The sequence below is a fragment of the Branchiostoma belcheri genome, unplaced genomic scaffold, assembly GCF_001625305.1.
Source record: "Branchiostoma belcheri isolate BF01 breed outbred unplaced genomic scaffold, Haploidv18h27 scaffold45, whole genome shotgun sequence".
Taxonomy (NCBI): Eukaryota; Metazoa; Chordata; class Leptocardii; order Amphioxiformes; family Branchiostomatidae; genus Branchiostoma; species Branchiostoma belcheri.
Window position 1 is genome coordinate 2,353,091 of NW_017804076.1, and position 25,522 is coordinate 2,378,612.

The 25,522-nt window shown below is 38.3% G+C and overlaps 3 protein-coding genes across 9 annotated transcripts in view; 2 read left to right on the forward strand and 1 right to left on the reverse strand.

Moving 5' to 3' along the window:
- Positions 1-6,583, forward strand: part of LOC109478753 (integrin alpha-6-like) — a 57,619-nt gene extending 51,036 nt beyond the window's left edge. For 2 of the 4 annotated variants that reach the window (XM_019780489.1, XM_019780491.1), the window contains 5 exons: positions 404-541; positions 930-1,049; positions 1,425-1,661; positions 2,056-2,166; positions 3,749-3,985. In XM_019780489.1, coding sequence (XP_019636048.1) covers positions 404-541; positions 930-1,049; positions 1,425-1,661; positions 2,056-2,160 — 600 coding nt within the window. In that variant the 3' untranslated portion in view covers positions 2,161-2,166; positions 3,749-3,985. Of the gene's footprint in view, positions 1-403; positions 542-929; positions 1,050-1,424; positions 1,662-2,055; positions 2,167-3,748 lie in introns of all 4 variants that reach the window. The other 2 variants (XM_019780490.1, XM_019780492.1) reach the window with 1 other exon arrangement.
- Positions 6,584-6,732: 149 nt separating this feature from the next.
- On the reverse strand, positions 6,733-9,269 carry LOC109478755 (glyoxal reductase-like). Its single transcript, XM_019780497.1, has 4 exons — positions 9,209-9,269; positions 8,218-8,746; positions 7,694-7,852; positions 6,733-7,166 (listed from the first exon to the last, which is right to left on the reverse strand). The coding sequence occupies exons 1-4, from the start codon at positions 9,223-9,225 to the stop codon at positions 6,987-6,989; spliced, it is 885 nt and encodes a 294-aa protein (XP_019636056.1). The 5' UTR covers positions 9,226-9,269; the 3' UTR covers positions 6,733-6,986.
- A 222-nt stretch (positions 9,270-9,491) lies between these two features.
- Positions 9,492-20,263, forward strand: LOC109478812 (cytochrome b reductase 1-like). Of its 4 annotated transcripts, none has more exons than XM_019780623.1 (7): positions 9,492-9,533; positions 15,677-15,824; positions 16,334-16,448; positions 17,616-17,818; positions 19,117-19,271; positions 19,746-19,748; positions 19,894-20,263. In XM_019780623.1, the coding sequence occupies exons 2-7, from the start codon at positions 15,687-15,689 to the stop codon at positions 20,054-20,056; spliced, it is 777 nt and encodes a 258-aa protein (XP_019636182.1). In that variant the 5' UTR covers positions 9,492-9,533; positions 15,677-15,686; the 3' UTR covers positions 20,057-20,263. The 4 variants fall into 4 exon arrangements, with proteins under 4 accessions (XP_019636182.1, XP_019636178.1, XP_019636179.1 ...); XM_019780619.1 differs by having other exon boundaries at positions 9,497-9,666; XM_019780620.1 differs by lacking the exon at positions 9,492-9,533 and adding an exon at positions 10,184-10,244.
- Positions 20,264-25,522: the final 5,259 nt, after the last annotated feature.

The window sequence follows — 25,522 nt, forward strand, 5'->3', positions numbered from 1 at the left end:
TATTTTATTCCTTCTTCCAGTGAATGTTATTCATACAATGTATTGTGTTTCTTTTGTATATTTTTTGTGTGTTCTGTGTTTTTGTTGATCGGGTACACTTCTAATTCTATACTGGTCCTATCTTCTCTATTATGCTTTAATCCCATATAAAATAAACTCCACGTAACAGCCACCCGTAGACCCTCTTGCTGGTACAAGGAAAGAGGAAATAAGGAAAACTACAGTTAAAACTGGAGGAACCTCTGTTAAAACTGGAGGGACTGCTATAACGACTTCCAAAACTTCCTCAACTGTCTCTAAAACAACCTACACATCTTCCTCCTCCTCTGTAACTTACTCCTCTTCCTCCTCCTCTTCTTCTTCCTCTTCTTCATCTTCATCATCTGTTTCCTCATCTAACAAGGTCCGTGCCACCGACCGTGTGCGCCGATCCCTCACCGACAACTACGACCACGGCATGCAGACCTTCATGAGGAGGGCACGAGAGACAAACATCGGGGAACTGTTGGGCACCAAGACCAGCAGGGAGTCTAAGGTTCTGGTAAGTCAGCTTTGAGTTTGAGATTATTTGGGTTCAAAATTAGCATACATAGTTGATATTCTTCCTATGGCCCTACATTTATATAACACTGCATGACACAGGACAATAACAGATGCAAATCATAGATACACTGACAACAATAAACAAGTAAATTTATAAAAGACAACTTAAAAAGAGGTCCATATATTTACACCTACTAAAATGATTATTTCACTCTTACAAGTTAGTATCATTCCAGGTGTTAGACATTCTGTACTGAAAGCGTTTTTTCTGAGCATTTGCTCTGGTTTTCAGAAGGCAGATAGCTATAGGGTTATAGAAACAGATAGGAGCACTGCCCCTATACACCAAGAGCTGTGATTTTAACCTCCTGTTTACCTCCCTTCAGGACTGTAAGTTGGGCACAGCTCGCTGTGCGATGATCAACTGTACCATCGACCTGCTGCCCAAGGGGAAGGATGTCATCATCATCTTCCAGGCCAGGCTCTGGAACTCCACCTTCCTACAGGTGACCTTCAACTTTCACCTTTAACTTTGACCTTTTGACATGGAATACTCAATGCTTGACAATCAGATGTTTTCTACATGCGTGAATAGTTTCATCAGGTTGGTAAGTCACTGAATAAAGAGACTCTTTTTACGTTTGGGAACATATCTACAATCATGTATAGCAGCAAGGTAGGTGACAAACAGTCACCAAAACATGGGTAAAAAGAGTTTCTTTATTCTGTTTTCTATGTGATATTTTGAAATGTACATCACTCTTAAAGATGAACAGTCATTCAGTTATCCATTGTTTTGCATTCTTCTTGATATGCAAAGCATTCTATAGTGTACATTGTAGTTTTTTTCTGAAAGGCATGCATGTCTTTTGTTTTTACAGGAATACAGAGAAGTGAAGGAGGTGGACATTGTCTCCCACGCGTCTGTTCGGATGCTCCCAACTCGCTTCAGCATCGTCGAGGCTAACCCAGACAACGACAAAGCGACAGTGAAGACGAAAGCCTTCCCTGACTTTGACCTTCAGAAGGAGGCACCAGGTGTTCCGCTGTGGATCATCATCGTGGCTGTGGTTGGGGGGCTGCTGCTATTGGTGCTGCTCATCCTGTGTCTATGGAAGGTACACATACCTTTAACATCTTACCTAGAGACCCCATGTGGATCCTCTGTGTCCTTTTATTCACCGCTTTGTTTAGAAAAACAAGACCACATGTTTTTGCTTTGTTTTTCTGATCATTTTGACCAGTTTACAAGCACATGATGTTTTCTTATTTAATTTACTTCTCCGGGTTATTTTCATGTCTAAGGGTTATTCCATTTCAAACTGAAGGGTTCATTCCAGTATACTTTTGAACCACCTTCCTTTATTTCCACAACAATCTTCCTTGAATCTCCATGTATCCAATTGTTCATGACACATTCAATTTGAAAGCCCCCCATTATGTTATGAAATGGAATAGCCCAGCCATAATTATTTTTCCTTTGATTATTAATAAGAACCTCTGCTTCCCCAGTGTGGTTTCTTCACAAGGAAAAGTAAGAAAGAGAAATATGAAGCGAGGTACTACCAAGCCAAGAAAGTTCCTAAGGCCTCAGAGAAGGAGTATCCTGCACCATAGAGACTGGTAATCATAGAGACATGGTAGTAGCATGGACTCATACATGTAGCTGTATGGTTCTTGTACATTACAATGTAGCAGTTAACACATTCAAATATTTCAGTCATCAAAAAGTACAAACCTTATCTGTCAGTTTGCATAAAGACAGACACCAAAACTTGCATAAAGACAGACACCAAAACTGTGATAAGTTTTGACTGTTTTATTGAAGTTTACACTATGTCCAGCCTCGGCCAGCATGTGAGCGATACTTTACAGGTGGCCTGGCTTGCCTTCTAGAATAAACAGCCAGTATTGACGGCAACCTGAAATATTGATGGCCAACCTAGCTTTTGGAATACCTGTGAAAAAGTATTTAAACCCTGTAAAACGTTAAGGATACCAAAGTGCTTTCAAGCATTTTAGAACACATTGTGCTACATTGATATGTGCAGGACTGACTAATGTTAACCACTATGTTTGTCTGTCTGTAGGACTTGATGATGATCACCATGTCTCTAACACCCACATATACTAATCTGAGGAGACACATGCTTTCTTCTGTGTAGTTAGGGGCCCATCCAGTATCACCAATATCTGATGCTAAACAAAATCCATTCATTCATTTTGAAAGTTTGATTGAAACTCTAATATGTTTACATGTGTATGAAAAGTACCTTATAAATAGTATATATGATAAATTGTATTAGAGATCAAACTTTATATGTGCCCTAACTCTGCAAGAGTATGGCAGAATGATGATGATTCTTCTTCAGTCAGTTTTGTCAATGAATATTAGATTTGGGAGATACAATAAAGAACCAATTCTGCTTTCGATGGATATTGAGTATATTGCATGGTCCCTTAGAATGCACTGTTTGCTTGTAGGAGATGTCTGAACTGATGTAGAGGCTTGAATTTAGGAACTGTGCATGAGAGAGGACAGCTCACCACTAACTCATTCTACATCCACCAGCTATTACATTGATATCCATGCCAGTCATCCATGCTGGTACAATGTACATGTACCGTGTCATGAAATAACAGGGAGGCTTAGTGAAAACTAGTATATAACATGTCACTTGTTAATTCCTGTAAGTCATCTAAAAGTTACTGATAAAAACAGAATTTGGTTGCTAACCAACGTTACTTCATTTGTCATGCTAAGATTTTTGCTGTATGTACATTTTATATGAGTATTACTAAATACACAATTATTGTTTAGTCTATACATGCCTTTTGGATGAAAAAATATGTAATTCAAAGACCTTGCAAATATCTATAGAGCCTATGTGTCTACAGCACAATTTTCTGTCATTTAACGTATACTTTCTTTGTTGAAATGTACCAACGCTTATTCACCAAAGCCTCCCTTCACAGATGTGTCTAACCTGTAACTAACATAGTGCATGGCTTTTTCCAGAGTAGGAGACTCCACATACAGTAGCCTGGTCATCGGTAGTGTTGCTGACAACAGCTCTGCATGTACGGCATGCTAACTTGTGCTGTTCTGTTTTCCATGCTACAAGTGTTGATGGAAAAGGATTACATGTAGTACACATGCAGTTGCATCTGTAACTTACAATGTTTCCTATGCTTGTTTTTCCAGTGTGGATTCTTCAGAAGAACGAAGATCAAAGAACAGAGAGCAGTCAAACGAAAGGCCCATTCAGCATACTACGACCAGGTCCCACAGCAAGCCAAAGCCTAGTGACCCAGGGTTTCAAGGAAAATTCCCTATTTTTGTTTTCAGAGTAAGAAAATGGTCTGGACTTTTTAAAGTTGTATTGCGGTAAAGATCATAGGAGGTAACCGTAAATATGTTGATTCATTGTAGAACACTATCCGGAAACTTGTGTTTAAAGGTAAAACGTTTGTTCCAACTCAGGTGAGAACACTTCCCTTTTGAGTTGGAACAAACGTTTTACCTCTAAACTTATTGTAGAATAGTTTTTGGCACATGGATACTGCATCATACCTTTCTATTTGATATTGGCTTACAAAAATGTTGCCCCAAACATTTAAAGAAGGATATATGAAAAATTAAAAACTCAATTTAACAAGGAAAGGCCTGCCGTTGCATTTCAAGACTTAATTACAAACATGCATAAATAATTTGAATGCAGACATCAGAGGACAGCAAGCTTCTTCTATGAAGAACTGTCATGTTGAGTTTTGTGCCTGCACAAGATGATAATCATGATAATGATTCATAATGTTGATCAGTTTTTGTGTTGTTTCAAAGTAGCAAATTGTCAACTAGTCTAATGAGGTGCATTTGCTGATCCATATTTTGTAGTGAATGTCAGTTGGCTATCTAGGCTGATTTCATCCCAAAGATCTTTGTTAATAATTTGTTACAATCACGATTAAGTACTAGGAATAGCCAACTTTACAATCTTCTGCTACCAATAAATAAAATATGTGCTTCTGTGTATGATTTTTATGTCAGCTCGATGGAATGCTTTATCATATGTGTAGACTACATCACACATAAACACCATAGGTGCCAAAGTTAATTTATGTAAGTATATATTAAACTCTTCTATGTATTCACGCAGGTGTATTTTTTGGAATTCTAAGTTGTAGTTTAGTGTACACTTCTTAGGAAATAGCGTATTTATGATTTTTTGCTTTAATTTTTTGTTTAACAGACCACGTTGTTTATTATTATCTTGCTTGATTGTTGAATGTTTGCTGTATGTACATTTTAGTGTTTTATATTTGTAAAATAGAATATTGGGGTTTATACTTATGACATTGCGTACTTGGACTTCAAGGTGCTCTCACAATACGAGAAAGATTTGCACCCTAGAAGGCACCAGATAATATCTCAGCTATCAATTGCTGGTGTCTGTGTACTTGGCCAGGGCTTTGTAGGAAAGGGGTTAAATGGAATGTACTATTGAGATATGGGGTGGCATTTTTCAATTTCAAACAAGAAATGTTCAACCCCTATCTCTCCAGTGCTTTTGTGTAACCTCTGTGGTACATGTACTTCATATTGGGTCAAACCAACTTACTATGCACCTGAGGGGGGATATCTGTTTTGTAACTGTCTTACCAAATTTCATACACAATATGTATGAATATGGATGATTATGTAGTAACGGGGTACTTTATATTTGTGCTTTAGAAAAGAAGAGGTACGTAAACAATTGGTGGTAGACTGGCCATCCATTGTTTTGTGAAAGGTTATGTTTTTATCACGTCTTAGTAAATATTTAAAGTGTAATTGGTTTAATCTGGATCATCACCCAGTTTAAGCCAGTTTGAACCAGTCTGCCTCCTTTGTAATGCCTGATGCTGATTGGACAACATGCTGCTAGCGGGATGAATAGCTCAGCCAAATAAGGATAAACATAGCAGACAATTTCTACTGTAGATCTACCCGTATATCTATCATTTTTAAAACACAACTCCTGCAACTTTCCATGATGTTTAAACTATTGATTTTTTGCAATACTGCCGAATTGGCATATCTTTGATGGAAAAGCAGTTTTACTTAACACAAATTTTGGTCATGGAAAGTTTTGGGGTCAGTGTAGCTTTTGGCCCCATAGGCCAAGTGCATTGCTCATGTATGCGAAATTGTATCAAAGACGAAGAAGAAATGTAAATTAGTTGCACAGATTTCAGGTTTTCAAATCGTATGTTACATGTTTGATTGGACAAGCATGTTGTGTTACGTCATATATATTTTTTATTGTTTATGTTAGAGATTGTTCCTGTAGATTGAAACTGTGCATGAGTGTAATTTAAGCTGGACACTTTTTATGAGATGTCAAGAAATGTGCCATTCCCTCTGTGTACCACCTTTTCTACAAAAAGATGCCAGATGACCAGTGCAGGACTCAAAGTACTCTAGCCTTTCTGGTCTAGAAAATCAAACTCTTCCTATCCTTTTTTGGGGTTGCTTTATTTCTGCTATATTGGACCTTTGTATGTACATGTAGCAGGCTGATGTCCTCCAGAAAAGCTTGACAGAAACAGCAAATATTTTACATGGTGCTTCCTTGCAACTCCCTTTAAGCTATGGGAGGAGTTTGAATTTGTAGACCTAGCAACAAAAATGTATAGAATTTCACAAAATTAGACAAAATTTTCTCCTTTAGATTTACAGATTCACACACAGGGTCAATTTGAAGTGTCAGATCAGTTCTTATTTATTAGTGGCAGGCCTACCAATACGGGTACCACACTTAAATGAACAAGTCAATCATACGAGACAAATGTTAACCTGCTGCTCTTGGCACATGAAGCTTTGAATCATTACAAAGACAGAGAGAGGTGGAACACAGAGGGACCCACCTCCACAGTTCATCGGGGGTGAAGATGATGCTATTTTGATTAACTTTGTATGATACATTAACACTTTGTCCAGCTGACCTGTAGAATTTTGTACACCAGCTTCGGACAATAAAACGATTTTGTACAAACAGGAGTCAAGGCGTCCTCATGTCATTTCTTTGTTGTCCTGTATCTATCTAAACCATGATACTACATGCAGTAGGAATACATGTAATGGGTGAACAATGTAAAAAATCAAGATGTTCTCATTTAGTATCCTACACCTAAAATCATCAGATTTTGACAACAATGCCTTTTAAAGCCTTTTAATTATAATTGTAAAATAAACTGTAACAAGGTAGGCAAACTATTATGGTGAAATGTAATAAACACTTATATTTATATACTAGAACTCAACAAAATGGCTCAATAGCAAAATTTTAAGGTCTTTCTTACGACATACTGTTGTTAATTGAGACTAGTCTGAGTCTGGTACTTTGTCAACAGAAATGAATAATTCAAATCTATATCCACCATATATTTTATCTAGCATTGGTCTATGCCACATGTTGAGGGTCCCAGCAGTAGTGCCTGCCCGAGTCCAGACTGTCCAGTCTTCCCATGTCTTCTTCCTCCAAGGTGAAGTCAAAGATGTGGATGTTGTCCTTCAGATGTTGAGGGTTGGTGGACTTGGGAATGACCCCGACTCCTCTCTGGACTGCCCATCTTAGGAGAATCTGGAGGTGCAAAACAGACTCATGAAAACCTTTTACCATCAATCCAAGGCCCAATATGGACCGATCCCAGCATCACTTGCAATACACATTCCACAATACACATTTCATATGGCTGACAGGCTGACTCCTCCATGCTGTAAGCAAGCATAATATACTTATCATGTTGCATTTGACAGTGCAGCAACTATATAGACATGTGATCAGTAACTTTTCTTGAATTGTCAAAAGGTTAAAGTACATGAGAGTGCCTGCCTTTTTTCAGTAATCTGTAAGTTCTGAAATTGTGTCAATAATATTGGTGCACCAATAATGAAAATGTTCACTTCAAATATGGTGTCCTAACTTCCCTTAAACTACTGTAACGGTGCTTTTCTGCAATCACTATTGATTCATGATATACTTCTTGTGCATCAGAAAAAAAAATTTGGTCACTATGACGATTTACACCAGGGACATTTCACAATTTACAGTACCTACATGTACTGTACATGTACTGTGTTTTATCTCAGAAAGTTGCACGTGATCACCTGTCCAGCAGTTCTGTTGTATTTTGTGGCTGTTTCCAGGACGGCTGGATGAGACACCAGTTTGCCGGTGCCCAGGGAGGAGTAGGCCTGGAAGTGAACGTCGTGTTCTCTACAGAGTGATATCAGCTCAGTCTGCTGCAGCTCTGGGTGGTGTTCAATCTGAAAATAGTGATTTTCTTCTGTTAGAGGGACAATAATACAAACAGTAAACATTATTTCCGGTGTGGAAAAAAAGACTGGAATCCTTCAACAGTTGAGGTATTTTTTTTAGATTTAATGATTCACAGAAATCTAAGGAAAAAGAGGAAGGATTCAACCCCTTCAGTGAATTCTCTACCACTGCATGTTTCACATGTCACAGATATCAGAGTTTGTATGTACTTTTCATTACATGTAAAGGTATAATACATGTAACGATACACATTAGTAGTACATAGAGCTGCTTTTAATAATTTACTTCCAAAGCCCTTGTCTATAACTATGGTCCATTTTCACCATCAAACATCTACCCCTTGACTCCTTACCTGCAACACAGCTGGCTTGACCTGACAGTGTTCTAGCAACTCCTTCATGTGTCGAACAGTGTAGTTGGAAACTCCTATGGCTCTCAACTGCCCATTTCGGTGCAGTTCCTCTAACGCCCTCCAGGTGTCCTTCCTGTATTGCCTGTTCCTCTCGTCCTCCCTCAACATACCCTGCTTGCCTGGCCAGTGGACCAAGTACAAGTCCAGATACTCCAACCCAAGAGCTTCTAACGATCTCAAAACTGCCGCCTTGGCTTCTTCATAACCCTGGTCTTTTGGAGCTAGTTTGCTTGTGATAAAAAGATTTTCTCGTTCTACGCTGTACTTTGGACAGAACTGTTTCAGAGCGATGGCAATGTCTTTCTCGTTCCGGTAGACTGCAGCTGTGTCGATTGAGCGATACCCGAGTTTCAGTGCTGCTTCGACAGTTTGTATGACAAGTTCTTGTCCGCGTAACTTGTACGTGCCAAGACCTACAATAGGCATGTCACTGCCTGTGTTTAACTTGACTGTGTCCATTGCGTCAGGCCTATAAATGGGATAATTATAATATATATAATGAAAGATTTTAGTGTTCAATTTTCAAATGATATTATAGACAATCATAAAGTAAGACCTAATACTAGCAATATTTGTATTTGCCAAAAAGTTAATACTCATACATTGCTGTTTTATTTATTGCAAAAGTAGTAACATTCAGGACAGGGATGTAAAATAACATAATATATCATTTATTGTGAACACTTTACATCATTAAAGTGCTTATTTAACGAAGTTAAACATAACTTTTTGAGGTGTACAATTATGTAGGAAGGGGGAAATAAGCAATTTCCTTTTATATAACATGTAACGGTTGGGTTCCTATAACACGTCACTCACGTAAAGGGTAACGTTACAGCTTTATAACGCGACAGATATAAATATGGCTTCAACAACAATCATAACTTTACAAAGACACGAGCTATGTATATAGCAGCATGGCCATACTTACGCGCCCGATCTCTTCATTTACCAGCTGATTAGCAGCATGTACCGGTCAAATTTGGTTAAAGGTCATGCAACTATCCCATTTAATTTAGGGGGTGTACAATTGTAAACTGCCTCAACCTATTTCTTCTCTTTACAATTACAGTTTTCATTTCTTACTCTTCCTATTCAATATTGGAGCAAATTTACATAATGATTATTTATCTGTTTTAATGGCCGGTTATAATTTGCGTTGCGGTGTATTTAATTTCTTGAGCTGTCCACCCCCTCTGTATTGTGGTATATCCCAACAGGAGGGGGTGTGGCTAACCCGGCCAGGTACTTGTAAGGTAAGACCTGAGACGTGAAGCTCCTTGATAACACGGCTCCTTCTCTCGGTTAGACAACTCTACTGTGGTTCTATCAGAGAAACTGCGTCAGAGGACAGCAGGGGTGCAGAGTTTAGCTGCAAAAAGCTTTTAGGTAAGGAAATATTACGTTTAAATTTTAAAATGATAATCTTGGTGAATACATTTCTTAGCTGAATTGGTCTTGTATAATATGGCCCCTTATTAACGTTATAACCTAGAAACCATAACGTGATATGTATGGGCAGTAAGCTAAACATAAGTAGCTGTTAGAAACTATAAGTACATGATCTCATCCTATAGTTTATAACTAGTCAAAGAACTATTGATTAAGAATATGTATTTAACATAGATGCCATACAGGTGGTTATACCTGTTCATCCAGATACAGACAAATGACCTACTTAAGTTCTATTACTCAACAACGGTACCTGGACAGGTGTATGTCTTAGGCAAGGAAATTTAAAGTAGGTAAAACCCTACCCAGATTGATTTGTCTTTTATTCAGGTTCATGACCTGGGGTTAACTTAATGTTGACAGTGTGTCAAAGGTGTGAAGTATTTCTTAAGGTTGCATCAGGTAGGTAAAGCATGTGACCAGGCATGTGCTACTCTAAGTATACAAAGGTATATAGCCAAGAACATGCCATTCAAGGTGACAGACCTGCAAAGCCTAAGCATATTATACTCCAGGTAAGAGGGTTACGAGGGGAGTTAGTAAGACTTAGTGTAGTGTAGTGTAGTGTAGTGTAGTGTAGCGATACAAGCTGTGTATGTTATTAGCTTACAGTATATCCATTGATTTAATATTCTGATTCAGAGCTGAACATCGTACAAACATTTTAAAGTGATGTATAATCCTTGGTGGACTCAAGTAGATGTTTTTGTTTATAGTTAACAGAATTAGGATTCAAAGTTTATTTTTACCACATAACTTGATTTATTAGGATTGCCATATTGCAATATATTGGAGAAAGTCAGCTATTACACCTCACATTTAAAAAAACAATGCAGAGAAGATACTAGTAGCTTGTAGGAAAATCAAAGTTACTAGTCATTGTTATACATGTACTTAGCAGCAGTTATGCCACTATTATGTAATGTTAGGTGTGTTGGACATTTTTAAATAAGTTAAAACTTAAGGCTAATCATTAACCTACTAGTAACTTGTTAACTTGCTAGACTGTAAGCAGAGTAGCATAAACTGAAGCAGGTAGCAAACCTTAAAATTAACTATGATGTAGAAATGACTGCACTGTACGGAAATCTGCTTGTTTTCTTGTTATATATTTGTGATAATAATTTTTTTCTGGTATAAACTTCTGTAGCAAGAGTGACACAGCAGTTTGGTTGTATGGGCCATGTGACAGTCATGTGCCCTGGTTCATTGCCCACCTGTAATGGCTACTGATCGACAGCTCTGTAAACTAAGTATCAAGGGTCACTTTGATGAAAGGTCAACAGTTGGTTGATACAAATGAATTATTCCAGGTTGTGTTACAGATAAAGTCCCTTATTAGCTATATATAGCAAGGTCAATTATCATATGCCACACTCTTCAAGATGCCTGTATAGATTATACGCTTGATATTTACTGCACAACAGAACCATGGACCTATAGGGAATATGCACTCACATTGCTTAATCACTAGCATGACATATGGCAGATACAAGTGACCACTTCAGATTCTAACGTTACATTATGACCACCTGGCACATGTGGCAGTGATTTTTTGGCAGTCCCGTAGATAACTTTCCCCCATTGATACAGGCAGTAAGAATCCTGCCCACAAAGACCAGATTTTGTTGGTCCCTTTTGACTGTATATGATACTACTACTTACTGTGCTTCTATATATCAGGTGTAATGTCTGTTGTTCCCCATCAACAGATGGGTTAGATTTCCTTCAGATGCTGAGGCTTGATGGCAGCCCACCATTTGCCTCTTATCCTGTGGGTTCACTGTGTAAGTTGAGGTGGTGAAAATTATCCCTTATAATGTTTAATGAACATAATTATAAGGGAGGACTGTTACATACTAACACTAGTACATGCCTGTCTTCACTAAACAGATCCAAGCTCTTATATTATTTATAGCATAAAACTGTCAAATCATTATAAGGGATTGCATATGATATGTTGTTTTCTCATTGCTTCAATTTAAAGATATTTTTACCCAATCAGTCTATTCCTGCAGCTGGTCTTATTCACATGTAGTTTAAATCCTTCTGAAGTGTTCCATTTGATGTGAGGTAATTGATGTTATTTAGTGACAATCAAAAGGTCATACATAATGCAGCAGGGTCTGTATACAGGCATATGGGCAAGGGAATATACCATTTAAAATAGGCAGACAGGAAACCTTTGTAGAACAGACTGTAGGGAAGTAGTTAATGATCTGGATGCAATATGGAAGAAATATTCCTGTATCAATATTTTTCTCCAAGGTGATAAAGTTGCAGCTGAATTTGACCCTGGGTTTACATATTTTATTATAAGACAAACAGCCTTCTCTCAAACATGAAATGTTGTTTTGATCATATGAATGATGAAGTTTTTAGAATTTGATGTCAGATTGTTGCTTTAGCCAGGAGACACCCATATTTGTACATTCATCACAAGCCACAGTCTATTTCCATTCATAAAATAAATTCCTTGTATCCTCTTGTCTGTACCTATGGGATGTCTGCATGCACGGTCATGTGACATTCCACCAACCACTGGTAACCACACTTGGCCATGAAGGCTGAAAGAAAACATTGATCTAAACTGGAACTTCTTCAACCTCCATTATATTATAGAAGAAACATTCATGTACTGACTGTATTTTTCATAAATGTGAAAGTAAATTTGCTTTTTGCATCGCACCAAAAATGAATTACCAGACAAATCTAATAGAGATTCATCAAAATTCAGACTGTATCATCTTACAACAATCAAACTATCCTGTTTAAGGTTAGCAGCTCCTTTTCTCCCTCCCCCTCTTCCTTCCCCCTCCCTAATTTGGAAGTAGACTGTTCCATGACAGGGCAGCGTGGGTGGGTGTTCTGGGAATCTTGATGAGCGCTGGTTATTCTTACCAGGGCTACGTCAGAAGGAAACACAATTTTCCAACATGCAGGGGTCCAAACATCATGGAGGTAGGGTGGAGATCGCTTTTAAAATCAGTTGGTATAGAAATTTATGATAACATGTACACAGATATGTTTTCCAGCCAAGATTTTTCTGTGTTTTAGTACAGTTGATGATTTTCTAATGGAACAGGTGGGATACAGGCACTCCATATGTGGATGTATTGTAAGGTCTGGGTAATAGAACAGGGGAGCTGTTTTGTAAAGGTTTGAGTTTTGTACGTCAATCTTGCAAAAGTTCTAAAGCATTACTGAAAATTAGAATTTAATGTATGTCTCTATGTTATTCATTTCTTCCATATCACATGATATGGATGTTTTTGTACAGATTTCAGTAATCTAATATTACCCCATATGCTTTCAGGATGTGTGCATTATACATGTACACACCCTAGATGGTAGACTTTCATCTGTAGAGAACTTGATTTTTTCTCATTCAGACACTAGTAACTGTGTTTTTTATATTCTTGATTGATGCATTTGTACTAATCCTGTCGCTAAGATTATTTAGAATATTGCTCTTTGGATAGGGTTAAAAATTGCCATGTAAATATGTAGTGAGAAATGAAGAATCTAATGAACCTTAATGCTCTTTACACGTACCATATGGTATATCAAGGAGGTTCAAAAACCTCCTTGGGTACATCTAACAGTAGACATTCTGCTTTTATCTTCCCTGGGAGGATTAACAAAAAGTCAGATTGATGTAAATTAGTGTAAGGTTAGACATGTCTTACTTAGTCTAAGGTAATACCTGTCTTGAATACGTTATGTTTGACATTTGAGATTTTGGGGCAAAACTAAGTTAGTTTTCTCCTGTACCATATGCTATGGAAAATTGCTTAAAATTCTACATAAATGATTGTTATGTAACAACATTGAGGAATCTTCAAAAATGATCTAAGAATTCCACATGAATTTTTCCTAGGTTTTTAATGTTTCTTTTTTCTGTTTCCTGACTGATATTAACAAGAAGAAAACCAGAAAAACATTTTCTAAGCTATCAATATTATTCATACATGACAGTACAAAGTAGTACAAAATATACACAATTTTAATTTTCATGTCTATGTTCACTTTTAATGATGCATTGATATCTTCATTTAACCTGTGTCAAGCAAACCTAACAGTTCACACGGACATATTTGGACTTCTACAGTTCCCCTAAGCATTCTGAGGGTCAAGCGATTTTCATATTTTTACCAAAGTTTTTAAAATACTAGAAGGTTTAATAAAGAGTCAACCAAGAAATCTTGTTGTCATGGCCCACCTGTGGATTTGTATGCCAGACTCACCATTTCCTGTGAGTTGTTTTGACGTTATGCAAATGTCATGACGGCATCAGAGCGGGGAGTGCCAGACATGCACAGGAAAGTGGAGTGCCCAGATGACCATAAATGGGAAATTCTCTGCACACTTTTCTAATAACAGACACTAGTGGGTATTTTACGGCACTAGAAAGAACGGTGGAGTGTTTGAAGTTCACTTTGCAGACTAGCTATGGATCTTACTTAGACAGTCTATTAAAGGCGCTTTTTACCTTTCATTGGAAAAGAGATAATAAGAGGTGTTTGTGGTTGAAACAACTGTAGTAATGCAATGGAAAATATATCATTATATCATAGAAACATTAAATTCATGTTAACCACAAAAACTGCAAATATAAAATCACTGCTGATAGTTCATGATATACAGTTTCTCCTTTTACAAACCTTTTATGTCTTAGATAAAAGACACACACAGAAGATAAAAGGAAAAGATCCTGTATTCCTCACTAACTCACCAAAGGAAGTTCTGTATTGTTTGTGTTCATTTGAAGTGGATCAGTTCAATCCAACTAAGCTTACTTCAGTCCGCTGTGATCATTCTGTTCATATCATGAGAGGTGTTGTGGACAGATGATGGGCACATTTAATGGACCTGTTGTTGCTGCTGAACACTGCACACACTACCAGTGGGACCTGTCCTTGGTGCTGAACACTGCACACACTACCAGTGGGACCTCTCCTTGGTGCTGAACACTGCACACACTACCAGTGGGACCTGTCCTCGCTGCTGAACACTGCACACACTACCAGTGGGACCTGTCCTTGGTGCTGAACACTACCAGTGGGACCTGTCCTTGGTGCTGAACACTGCACACACTACCAGTGGGACCTGTCCTTGATGCTGAGCACTGCCAGTGGGATATAGTATAATATCACCAGATGGTCTTTCTGAACCCCCCAAGCATGCATAATAGATCCCAGAAATGTGTTTTTTCATACTGGATTAAATGTGCAGCAGTTTTACTTGACAAGTATAGCATCAGCACCATAACTGCAAATGATTTTTATTCCACCCATGTAGGCAAGAATCATCCTTGCATGAAAAACAGTCCAATTAGAGCAGCATTACGCAGACCTGGATGTCCTTTGTGTTAATGAGAATACTGCCGGCATACGGACAGCAATTTACACATTTGACATGTCATTGTGTAACTTAATGATATCAGCCATGTCAGACATACTTTAAGGTGCTGAATACTGACTGTCACAGTTATTTGGTTGTCCAAAATTCCTTGGGTATCCAGATTTAGGCTATGTTGATTTGATTATATGGATAACATGCTCATGAATTTTTGTCTGTTTCCAAAACAAAAACTTTTCAACCATACTGTAAATTGTATAAAGCAGCTGCAAAATGAGCAAATATATGCTGTTAGTTACAAAAAGAATATTGGAAAAGGATGCTAGTGTATGTCATAGAATGCCAAAATCAATTCCAAACGAAAAGACGGAAATGTGAAGAAATTAAAATGAAGATCTTTATTTGCCATACCATATGTTTTGTCATCTGTTCAACCTTCAGGACCATGTAGATTTCATAATGAAGGCAGCTTTTTTATTTGAACACTTGCATCAAATTTGGGGTTCCCAGAGGGTATCATCCATATAATCAAAACAACATGGCCTAACTACAAATTGCCATGTGCTAACTATAAGATCTTCCACAGGTAGTTGAAAATGGAGCCAGCCCACAAGCCTCTTGTTGACGAAGACAGCTTACCTTCAGGATACGCCTATCCCAGAACCCCCGGCATGAGTGTGCTCCTGGCCCTGCTGGGTGTGGTGGAGGTGCTGGGCGTGGCAGCCATCGCCATGGTGAGTTGTCATGGAGACTGCAGATCTCTATATAATTAAAATATAATCTATTTTCATTGAAGTCAGTTCTCTGAATTAAAAACCAGTCTACAAAGTTTGTGCCTGGCCCTCATCGAGCAAATTATCTTATAAATGTTTAAAAGCCATACAGATATACAAATAGTCGACAACACTATTTCACAAAATATGTTCTTAAATTCCACATCTATGGCACAGAATACTGTCTTAAGTAACCATGCAGGTTTAACAGACGTGCCAGGTGTGGTGTTGGCTATATCGCTTTGTGTTTGCCTTTGGAAAGTTCAGTTTTTGTCCATTTCTGATACTTTGACCTGAGATGGTAGATCTGTGGCTCAGTAGCCAGTGTTCAGAAGTTGAGAAGGGATCTAGCAAACTTCAGACACAGTCTTTTGCACCTTTCAGCTAGAGTAGTAAGGCCCAGGTGTGCGAGTATATCAGTATATCCAGTGTACTTAAACATCGACTGAAACATTTCTGTGTTCTCTCAGGTGTGCTACTGGGCAGCTCACTATAGAGGAGGGTTTGCCTGGGACGGGAGCGGCCAACAGTTCAACTGGCACCCTGTCCTCATGGTGGTGGGGCTGGTCTTCTTGTATGGCAATGGTGAGAGTCTGGGAACATCTCGCTGCAAAGTTGCAGGAAAAATTTTTAAAAATTAGGTCAAAAATACAAAATACATGTGAATGTCGCAACTGCCTAAATTCAACTTGTAACTTCCGATGCAACTTCATTAAGATTCGGTAAAAAATACATGATAAATCAAGAAACTGGCTTAATTCTTTTAAAAGTGAGACGGTACAGATGCTACCTTTCATCCATAGTGAAGAAATCACTTTCTCAGTGACATAGATAATCATTCTTTGCCCTGGCCCTGTACTAATGATACTCAGAGTAGTTCATGGTCATTTTATTTTGCTTCATTACTCATTCTTGCATTGAAAAATTTGCTGAATGTTCAACAATGTTGGTAGTAATCTCTTTATTGTTTTGTTTTAGTTTATTTTAGTTTGTTTTCCCACCCTTGTTTTAACAGTAGTGCTCACACCTTCTTTTTACCTGCCTTTTGTTTTATTTTCCTTTGTTTTGTTCTGCTCAGGTATCATCATTTATAGATTCTTCCGTCGTCTACGAAAGAGAGAACTGAAAATAGCTCACGCTTCATTTCACTTGGCTGCCTTTGTGTTCTCTGTTATTGGTTTGGTGGCTGTGTTTGCGTTCCATAATGCTGTAGGCCTGGCTAATGTGTACTCTCTTCACTCCTGGTTGGGAATTGGCACTGTTGCACTCTTTAGTTGCCAGGTTTGTCCATCTTTACCTTCACTAGCCCTCCTGACTGCCCTATCAAAATGTGGTACAGTCCAAATTCAAGGCATTTTTTAATGCGTTCGGAGTGTTCCACATTGAAGATGGGTATAGGCAGGGTAGGTTGCCATGAAATGAACAAGAATATGGGGCACAAAGGAAAGTATTGGTCATGCCAAAGCACTGCCAAACATTTGTCTCAAAACAGAAATATACTAAAAAGACACTTTTTATACAACTTCACACCAAGGAGGTTTAATACATACTTTTAAACCTTCTTGTTCACTTACAGACTCATTCATGTTTTAACCCTCAATTTCATTAAGAAACAGAAACACCTCAGACAAACTCTCAACAATTGTGGCCTACCAAAGGTTCACTTTCCTTAGTCTGTCCCATCTTCATGACCAGTTTCTTTATATATTAAAGTGCATGTAGATAACCCATGACTGTGTCCTTTCTCCCCAGCGATACTGACGTACCGCGTGTTCCGAGACCAGGTGAAGTTTGGGGTGAAAATCCTCCATGCTGTTCTCCAGATGACGGCGCTGATATTGTCCATCATGGCTCTGGTGGCCACATTTGATTTCCACAATGCTAACGGCATTGCCAACATGTACAGTCTCCACAGCTGGGTGGGGCTGACTGCGGTTATCCTGTTCGCCTTACAGGTACCGCCGTGGTGTGGTGTGGTCTGGTGGGGTGCACTGGTGGTGGTTTCTGTCTCTGGTCCCATTCATGTAAAACTGTGGAAGCAGTGAAGCAGTAAGGCCAAGGAAAAACATGTTCCCTGACTAACCCGAACTAAAACCCTCCGCCACTAGCTCGACCACTGGCAAGGGACATAAAATTTTCAATTGGAGGTCAAATTGAAAGAGAGTCCCTGCCTACCAGCCCTAATTATATCAGGACTAAAACTGGAAACATGGCATTTTTCCCTAGTATAGTCCTAACCAATTCTATATATACATTCTTGAAGACACTTATTTGCTGCCCAAAACAATTCAGTAACTGATTCTTCCAAACTCCTGCATTGATAACATGAAGTCTTCGGTGTGACTTTCACAGTTTTAAGATGGAGGGATGTCTATTGTTCTTGTTGCACGATATCCTTGCTGCATGATGTACCCAGACAAGATAACCATCATTTCATGTTTTCATTTCATAGATGTTGTCTTTGTTCAGATGGAATCCTCACTGCATGGTGTTACATGTCACATTTACCTCTTAGATGAGATGTTACTCGTGGCTTGTTACCCAAATTCTTCCCTCATAGATTCTTAATGCTGGTTAGACTATTCCACTGGCATGTGCATGTGGCAAGTTTATGAAGTTGTTTAAATTAATTACAGCTTTTCTGTCAGAAATAGGAAACATATTCTGTAGCACTTACCGCATGTGGTATATAACTTGTAGTTATAATAGACTTTTGTAAAAATTGTATCAAATACACATTACATGTTTATTGTCACCACTAACCCCCTGTTTTTGTTTTAGTATGTTTTGTTATGTTGTGTTCAAGTTTTTCATGTTTTAATTTGGACATCTGACAGCAAATTAGTCTGAATGCAAGTCTTCTTAGCTTTAGACCACTGTTGGTATTGTTACGTGTATGTAGCAAGAGTGGACTAAAGCAAACAAGACTGGCAACCAGGCTAACAGCAAACCTGTCAGTATAGTTTTTTAGTCATGTTTTTGTAACTGTATTAAGAAAGTTCTTTTTCAACGACTAGTGGGTTTTTACATCCATCGTTTCAGTGACCATCTGTCACCTTCTTCAGAGCAACAACACAGCAGCAACAACACCTTGCTTCAGTATGAATCAGAACCAGTCATTGTTGACCTGGAGATAGATGGTCACTGAAACATTGGATGCAAAAACCCACTGTTTGTTGAATAAAGAAACTTCTTACATGCTCTCTTGCCAACATGATAAAGTTATTCATGGAAAACTGTGCCTGTTTCCCAGTGGGTGCTTGGGGTGTCCACCTATCTCCTGCCGTTTGCCAGACGCTGGATCCGTACCTGGTTCATGCCTTACCACCGCTTCCTGGGTCTGATCATCTTTGGCATGTCCATCGCCACTTGTCTGATGGGTCTGACGGAGAAACTCCTCTTCTCCATGTAAGGATAATCACTTCTGAATACTGTCAACATTGATAGAAAGGATGAATGAGTATGTGCTATGATTTTAGCTGTTTGAGACATAGTTGTGTCTACTTTTGCAGAAGGAAAACATATTGTTTTTGCTCAGTTTCTTTTTCTTCCTTCATCTTCTTCTTATCCAAACAAATAAAGTCAATAACCTTGACCGGACGTCTGTCACCATGGTAACTGGTGCTGTAGCAAACACCTGTGGTGTTGGGTTACATTTTGTTGTCATAGTTTTTCTTCTATTATGTTTATGTACATGCGACTTGCTCCGTGTTTTATCAATAAACCAAGTACTAGTACTACATGTACTACTACTACTGCAGCTACTACTACTACTACTGTAACAGCAGCCATTCTTATAGATTTCTAACGCTGTATACCTACTAATCTTTTGTCGCTCATTTGTCTCTTGCAACCTTATGGATGAAAATTATGCCATCCTAGGGAGTAAGTGGTCTTAATAACTTTTTTCCTCCAACATTTCGTATTTCTTTGATCTTGCTTTGACCTTGATTATACGTACTTTCATCACGTTACTGTGACCTTCAAAAGCTATTCCGTACTATACTGACACCTGCCCCCCTCCCCACAGTGCTGACACCTACAGTACCTTCCCACCAGAGGGCATCCTGGTCAACTGCCTAGGTCTCATCCTGGTGTTGTTTGGAGGGTTTGTCGGCTTCATAGCCACAAAGGAAGAGTGGAAACGCCAGCCACTGGCGGAGGAGCAGCCTATCAACATGTCCATAGAGTAGGGGCTATGTATGGGGTAAACTGAGTTAACTGGACTAGCAGTCTGAAGAGTAGAGTATGGAGAAAGTGTAGAGCATTGTCTTTGTATGTATTTTGATGGCCTGAAATCCTGATGAAGTACATTGCAAGAAATCCTATCTTTAAGCACACTTAAACATGTGTAAAGGTACAGGTGAACGATGAAACAAACTTTACTCATGCTTAAAGAATGGGTTTTGCCCATATGTACCAAACAAATTCTCCTTGATTCACAATCCCGTTTCTAGCTCCAACTATTTTTTTCTATGCTATGTTTTTTTAATGGAAGGATTTTTGTTCCTTTTACTGTGATGCTGTGGAGAGCACATATCACAAAATCTTTGGGCCCTAATAAAGGCATTGTGACGTCTTCAGGAATATGTATCTCCAGAAAATATCTTCTGATTTGAAATTTATCTCCTTTATTTGACAAGCATCTAACAGTAGTAACTTTTTGTAACACTTAGATGACACAGTCAGACTCTGTGTTTCAATTGTTGCAACTTTTTGTGCCATCCTCAGGCACAGTTAAGCTAGTTTGTCATCTTGGTAACATTGTTTGGAGGTTAAGTGGACACTCTACAGGTTATATCAAAAGTGTTCTCATATGATGAATAAACTACAACTGTATTTCAAGAAAGGAATGTCATACAGAATATGGAAGAGATTATAAATGTTCTTGCCATGCCTCTATTCAGGAAAACCAAGGACATTGTAATGATGAAGGCCATAACCAGAGTTTCAGCACCAAGGACAGAACCGTAATCTGAATTTCAGTCCTTAGGAAAACCTATTCTTTGACTAGTTTAGTTCTCGTGCATTTTGAATATGTAGGAACTGTTAAAAACTCAAGAACAGGAGCTACAGAAATTCAGTACAATCAATCTGAAATCTCTGTTAGTAGAACATCAAAATACGCTGTACAATGTCAGTGGAAAAATCAATTACTAGTACTTCTCTCAAATCTTTGTTTGCTTTTGGTTGTCTTTTTTTTCTTTTGAGCTTGAAAGACCATGTTATATAACTATTTAAGGTACAACTTAGAAATAGTACTGGGCTTTCTCTGCTATTGAAAGTGAAAGTAGTGTAATGATGCCATTGTCCTGATGAACTTGTGTAAAATGCTGTGATGTACAAATACTATAATTGTGCAATGTGAAGTTTATCTCATGATGTGCCTTGTGTTGTGAGTGTTTAAATGTATCAAGAATCCACAATAGCACTGTAGTAGGGTCTACTTTGTCAGCTACAAGAAGGAGTGGTAAAAATTACAAATTACGAGAACCCAAAATAGTATTTATTCCCCAGAAAACCATCATCATGTACAGTGTTGCCAGACCATGATTGTTGGGAATGTATTATACAGAACATGACAGACTTCAGTAATTTGGTCCATGATATTATTTCTATAATCTGATGAACTAAGGGTCAATAGATATTATTCGTTGATGAATCTGTTGTTTTGTTTTGTTTTGTTTAACATATCATGATCATTAAGCGTTGCTGTAGAACTTTGTTTTCAGCAAAGACATCAAAGCATTTAGTTCAGATCTTAATCACCGTCATCTGCATTTAGATCATAGCATGTGACCACTGGACTGGTTTAGGCCATGATTTGTTGATTTACTGACTGAGAAATGGTTGATTCAAAGTTCAAGATGTATTCATTGAAATCTTGCAGTGAAACTGAATTTTAAAATGGGCGACATAAAGATACAAGTAACACCAAGGCTAAAAAGCATTCAACTGCAATGTTTGGTACATAATTCTGCTATTGCATGCTATGATAAAAAAAACTGATATAAGCGTACAAATTTGCTATCAATACACTGTTGTTATGATTCTTCGATACTTTTTTTAGAAACAAACTTGCCATTAAGTGACAAAAGGTAGTTGACAACCTCGTGTATTCAGAAATATGAAACATAGCGTGATGTTTTACTCTAGCCAAAACTAACACTGAAAATCATTCCATGTATCTCAGAGGGGTAAAATATAAGTGTAGCTTTAGAGCTCATGGCACAAGCCTAGATATACACTCTACCCAAGTGCCACAGACTAGGTCATCATGAATGAAGATGTATTCTGTATTTTGTGGATGTAGCAGTATTTTTGATGAAGAGTCTACATATCTAACCAAGAACGTGCTGAAAAATGTTGTATGCACAGTGGAAGTCACAAATAAGATATGCCGAGTGTCAATGTCAACAAAGAATAAATGGATATATTGCAAAATCATTTCTACAGCTAGTGTGAGTAAATTTTCTTTTCTGGTGGTAATAATAGTGGCGACCACACCAAGATGATAAGTAAATAACAACGTGCATTGATTTTTGCCTCCAAGCAGATCATACGGTGGCAATTGCAAGGCAGTACCCACTGGCCAGAGCACCCCGACCAATCTAATCTGGACATTGCTCCGAAATTGGTACATTCCTCACAAAATCGGACATTCCTCCAGGTTTGAGCGTACACTCCTCCAGGTGAGCGGACGTTCCTCCAGTTTTGAGCGTACGTTCCTCCAAAATCGGTACACTTCTCCGCGTGATTGGATATTTCGCCGACACCCCCGCCGGCCCGTGGAATTACCGGGTACGGCTTGAAATTTTCGCGGGTACGGCACGAATTTCCGGGTACGGCCAGAATTTTTGAGCGGGTACGGCTAGAATTTCCGGGTACGGCTTGAAAGGAGTTTGATGGGGGTGGAAGTGCAGTGCATGGATCAAAAGCGATTTCTAGCAGTTCGATGCAGGACTGCAGCAATACATTGGCAATGCACCACTGCAGTGATGTGGGCGCTTTTGATGGCGATTTTAACGTGTTCAGAACTATGGAAGCAGGGTTTCTTCTGAATAGAAAGGTAAGTGATAGCCTTCTGAAAAAAAAATTGATGGAAGGGGAGGGCGTCAGGGAAAGGGTGTTATCTACACAGAGGGCGAAAAAAATGCCCAAAATTTTAACGTTTCTCAAACATTCAAGGTTTGCATTATATTGTTATAAGGGGACATCAAACTGAGAAACACTCGATACAATATTTCGTTCGTTAAGCATAAGAGCAATTTGAAATTCAGACCTGTGTAAAGTGTGTATTGTGTTAAATCCGTTAAAACAACTAATGCTGTCATCTATTGAAGTAAAGGATTAAAGGAATTTTTTTAGGTTGAATGACATGATATATATTTAAGGCAAATAATAATATAATGACAATAGCGCTGGTCTTTTACGTTATAAAGCTTAACAAAGAAATGCAAATTATGATGATTAATTAACAGATGGTAAGATCATACCGGTGTTTAATCTAATTTTATTAATTAATTGAGAATATGCAAATTATGGTGATTCCTTATCAGGTGGTAAGACCACGCTGTGCACAGGAGGATGGCGAGTCACAGTGCATGGAACATCGGAAAGAGCTCTGCGGGAAAATTCGTCTTGGAAGACGCACTACATCCGATTTAAGTGGTGAGTCGCACTTAACATTGTCCTTTAGATAGTTGTGACTATTTGGACCGAACGTTTGTATTGAAATGAAGCTAAACACACACACAAAACACAGAATGGCGTGAATTATTTGTGGCGACCGGGTTTCCTGGGTTTAAACCTGCACTTCGTAAAACGGCCGTTGTGGGGCGTTTATATGTATGCCATCTTTTCCATATGACAGTGTGCTTGAATGTTTTTGAACTGATGTTTGAAATGCATTTAATTTTTGTTGTAAAGGTAACTGTTCTGAAATGAGGTAATTCGTGTCGGATTCAATTTGCCATTGGCTATAATAGAATGATAATTATCGAATATTCTGTCAACATGTGTGACAATTATGTTAGATTGTTTTGATGTGATTACCTCCATGAAATGTTTCATGGAGGTTATATTTTCAGTTGCGTTTATCTGTCCGTCTGTCCGTCCGTCTGTCTGTCTGTTGGTCAACAAGATAACTCAAGAACGCCTGGATGGATTGGTTTCATACTTGGTGTGTTGGTAGGGTGTGACGAAAACTAGAAATGATTAGATTTTGGTCCCCCTAGTGGCTTTCCTTGGTACTGCAGCGCAACTTCCGGTTTTGATATCTCGCGATCTGGACATGCTAGGGTCATGAAACTTTGATGGAAGGTAGCTCTCGTGCTTGGGAAGAAGTCATATGAGTTTGGGCCCCCTAGTGGCTTGTTCTGGAACTGCAGGGCACTTTCTGGCGAAATGTTTAAAAGCCAATAAGTCCAGACAGGAACAACATATTTTCATTATTTTTGGTGTGTAGGTAGCTGAGAGAGAGATGTACATAATTAAATGCAAATTATGCAAATGAGGACTTTATTTGCATAATTGATGAGGAAATTCTATAATTACAGTGTTTTACATTATACTACTTACATACATGTAATGTATGTAACCTATGGCAGGTGTACTTCAACAGATAATTATGCAAATGATGACCTAATTTGCATAATTAATGCGAAAATTCTATGATTTCGTAATGGTGAATGATGAGAATGTCATACTTGGGACATCTGTAAGTTAATCAAAAGTTAACATACATCACGATGCATATATCATGTTAATGCAGAGGTCATTTGCACAATTAAAGAAGAAATTTACATGTACATATCAAGATCATATTTCATGGAGGTATGAGATCTCGGAATTCTAGTAATTTATGTGAAATGTATCTTAAGTGTGTGCTTGAATGTTGTTGAACTTATGTTTGAAATGCATTTCACCTTTGTTGTAATGGTAACTGTTAATTAGGTATTCCATGTCTGATTCCATTTGCCATTGGCTATGATAGTATACTATGATGTTTCTTTAATATTCTGTCAACATGTGTGTTGTCATATTGATGTTTTGATGTGATAATTTTATGTGAAATGTATTTCAAGTGATTTTATATGGTCATGATATTCTATGTGTACCTTTGCTTGAATATTCACTCTTAAACAAAGCATAAACTCTTGCCCCCAACCCAAGGCAGGTTTTAGAACTTAAACAAATGATGTGTATATTGTTTAATGCTCTGTGAATATTATAACTTAGCCTGTGATCTTTCTGAATGTGTATTTCTTTTACATCCAAGGCTTGACATTGTGGGACTTGTCAGCTATCCTGTGTTCCTGTCCATTTTCCTGGAGGACCTGCCAGTGTTCCTGATATTCCAGGAGGGGCCGTCAGCTATCCTGTACCTCACCTGTACACCTGTTCATATTCCAGGAGCGAGGGTTTGTCTGCGTTTCTGAGGGACCTGTCACCAGCTATGAGACAAGAGAACATCGGACTTGACTGTGAGTCAACTTTCATTTATGAACCCTTTCAAAAATGGGGTCTGCATGCCGCAATGCGTAATCAGCTATTTTAGTTTTGCATAATTAAGTCGGGTTGTTCTATTCACCATTTAACTTTAATAATTATATGTTCTAAAGTATGTAGTAAAACGTATAGTATATAAGTGAACTGTA